The sequence below is a fragment of the Chaetura pelagica genome, unplaced genomic scaffold (assembly GCF_000747805.2).
Source record: "Chaetura pelagica isolate M959 unplaced genomic scaffold, ChaPel_1.0 scaffold553, whole genome shotgun sequence".
Taxonomy (NCBI): Eukaryota; Metazoa; Chordata; class Aves; order Apodiformes; family Apodidae; genus Chaetura; species Chaetura pelagica.
The window spans coordinates 44,553-47,023 of record NW_009952808.1 but is presented as its reverse complement, the minus strand read 5'-3'; the positions used below and the strand labels follow the sequence as shown (position 1 = coordinate 47,023).

The 2,471-nt window shown below is 60.3% G+C and overlaps 1 protein-coding gene across 1 annotated transcript in view; it reads left to right on the top strand.

Moving 5' to 3' along the window:
• The window catches only part of KDM2A (lysine (K)-specific demethylase 2A), a 25,741-nt gene that overhangs the window by 18,327 nt on the left and 4,943 nt on the right, over window positions 1-2,471 (top strand). Inside the window, exons 12-16 of the mRNA XM_009995031.1 lie at window positions 27-110; window positions 1,318-1,584; window positions 1,764-1,895; window positions 1,975-2,064; window positions 2,315-2,456. Of these exons, the coding sequence (XP_009993333.1) occupies window positions 27-110; window positions 1,318-1,584; window positions 1,764-1,895; window positions 1,975-2,064; window positions 2,315-2,456 (715 nt within the window). The remainder of the gene's footprint in view (window positions 1-26; window positions 111-1,317; window positions 1,585-1,763; window positions 1,896-1,974; window positions 2,065-2,314; window positions 2,457-2,471) is intronic.

Here is a 2,471-nt window from a genome sequence, read left to right as displayed (position 1 = left end):
CCCCCCCCCGCCTCTCTCTCCATTAGCTGCTGCTAGAAGAATACGCCAACAGCGATCCCAAACTGGCACTTACAGGCGTCCCCATCGTCCAGTGGCCCAAGAGAGACAAGGTAGGAGCTTATGAGGAGGGGACCTGGGTGGGTATTGTGGATGGTTGAGCTGGTGAGCTGCCCTTGGCTGAGTCTGCAATTGGGATGTGGTGGCATCACTTCCATACTGGCCTCAACAGGCACAAAAGGAGCAGGACAGGGACAGCCGTGGGATACAACCACGTCTGCAGCACTGGGGACAAACCCTTCCCGTGCTCTAGAGTTGGCTCTTGCAACCCCAACGACACCAGCTTCCCTCCTGGGGGTCTCTACCTGCAGATAGCAGCCATCTTCTGAAAAGAGCCCTTTTGGTGTGTCCCTGCCCTTCCCTCTCCAGCTGTGCCCATAACCCAGGGCCCAAAGCTATGCCATGGCCTGGGCTGAGCTCACTAGGCAGATGGAGGTGAGGAGCAGCTGGAATTCCCCTTCACAGGCTGCCTCCCCACAGCCCAGCAGGATGGCTCCTGTAGGTCACTGCTTCCTTCCTGCCAGGAGGCAGGCATGTGGGAAGAGCAGGACCCCATTCCACTGGGAAGAGTGGGTAGCACCCCATGTGGGTGTCTGGAGACAAACAAGCCTCTTGGATTGCCCTTCGGAGGTGCAGGTCTCTGCCTGTCCTGCCCAGGGGGATCCACTGTGACTTGCTGATCCTTGAGCAGCACAAGCATCTCAGGCAGATTTTCTGGGAGAAGGGACCTGGAGATGTCTTCAGGCTTTGGATGCAGCGCTCAGATGCCTGGCACATCCCTGACCCCGTCCTTGTGCTGCGTTTTTTGCACCTGTGTTGTAAACAGGGATGCTTGCATGTTCCCAGCACACCTGGAGCTTGTGGAAAAGGGTGACCAGAGCACTCAGGTTGGAACTAAGTCCTGTCCTCTTGCACAGCTGGCAGAGGGACAGCGAGGTGACAGCCCTCACCTCGGAAGGCAAGAGCGGCTCCTGTTGGAGCACCATGACGCTTTTGGGACTTAGCAGCCCTTTTCAGACCCATTTCTGACTCCTGATGGCTGGCAATGGGAAGAAGGGAGAGCTCTTTGTGTGGGGTGAGGACAACAGAGTGTGCAGGAGGAGAACTGCTGGGGCAGTGTCCCTCCAGACTCTCGTGTCTCCAGAGGGCTGAGGCAGCAGGGAGCGAGCCTGGGGCTCAGAAGCTTTCTGATCCGAGCTGAACACAGCATTGTCATCTCACACCACTTCCCTCTCTCTCTCTCCTTATTTCTGTCCCCAGCTAAAGCTCCAGGCCCGGCTGAGGGTACGCCTGCCCACCATCCCCATCACCAAGCCACACACCATGAAGCCAGCCCCCCGCCCGACCCCCGTCAGGTCCACGGTGTCCCCCATCGTGTCCGGCGCCAGGCGGAGGCGGGTGCGGTGCCGGAAATGCAAGGCCTGCATGCAGGGAGAGTGTGGCATGTGCCACTACTGCAGGGACATGAAGAAGTTTGGGGGACCTGGCCGCATGAAGCAGTCCTGCGTCCTCCGGCAGTGCTTGGCGGTGAGTCCACAGCCTGGGCCTTTTCTCAGAAGCCTGGCAGGGACTTCTCTCTCTGGCCCATCAGGGTCAAGCAACCACCGAGTTCGATTCCTGGGGATTCAGGCAACGGGGAGGTGGAGGAGGAAAGTGAGAAGGGTCGTCCCACCTTGGCCTGGTTTCACTCCTGCTTTCCTTTGTAGCCCAGGCTGCCTCACTCGGTCACGTGTGCACTTTGTGGGGAGGTGGATCAGAATGAGGACTCGCAGGACTTTGAGAAGAAGCTCATGGAGTGCTGTATCTGCAATGAGATTGTGCACCCTGGCTGCCTGCAGGTGAGCAGCACGGGCCGAAGGGCCAGGGGGCCTTGGCTGTGGGGAAAGGCTGCCCCTGACTGTCCTCTTCTCCTTGCAGATGGATGGGGAAGGGCTGCTCAATGACGAGCTCCCCAACTGCTGGGAGTGCCCCAAATGCTACCAGGGTGACGACGCAGAAAAGGGCCAGGTAGGAGGCGAGCTGTGTGGTGGCAGGGCAAGCTGTGTGTCCTCCATCCTGCTGGGAGACAGGCACACGCTCAACCAGGGTGGGCAGGAGGGCAGGCAGGCAGCACTGCAACCCTGGGCACCAGAGCGAGGGGTCATTGGGGTGCAGAAACAGCACTTTAGGGGCCTGGTGGCATCCTGCCACAGTCTGATCCGGGGATCCCATAGAGTGATGAGCTGACAGCTCCCTGCTCTCTGTCCCTGGCTCACAGAGAGCCCGCCAGCAGGCCAAGGCCAGGTTCCTGCAGAAGAGGCCGGGGCAGCGGGGCTTCTCCAGCAGGTGGCAAGCAGCCAGCGTGCGGCGGCAACTGGTCTGCTGGCCCCTGCCAGTGTCACCTGGGACACCAGCCCACGGCTGGCCCGGCACCC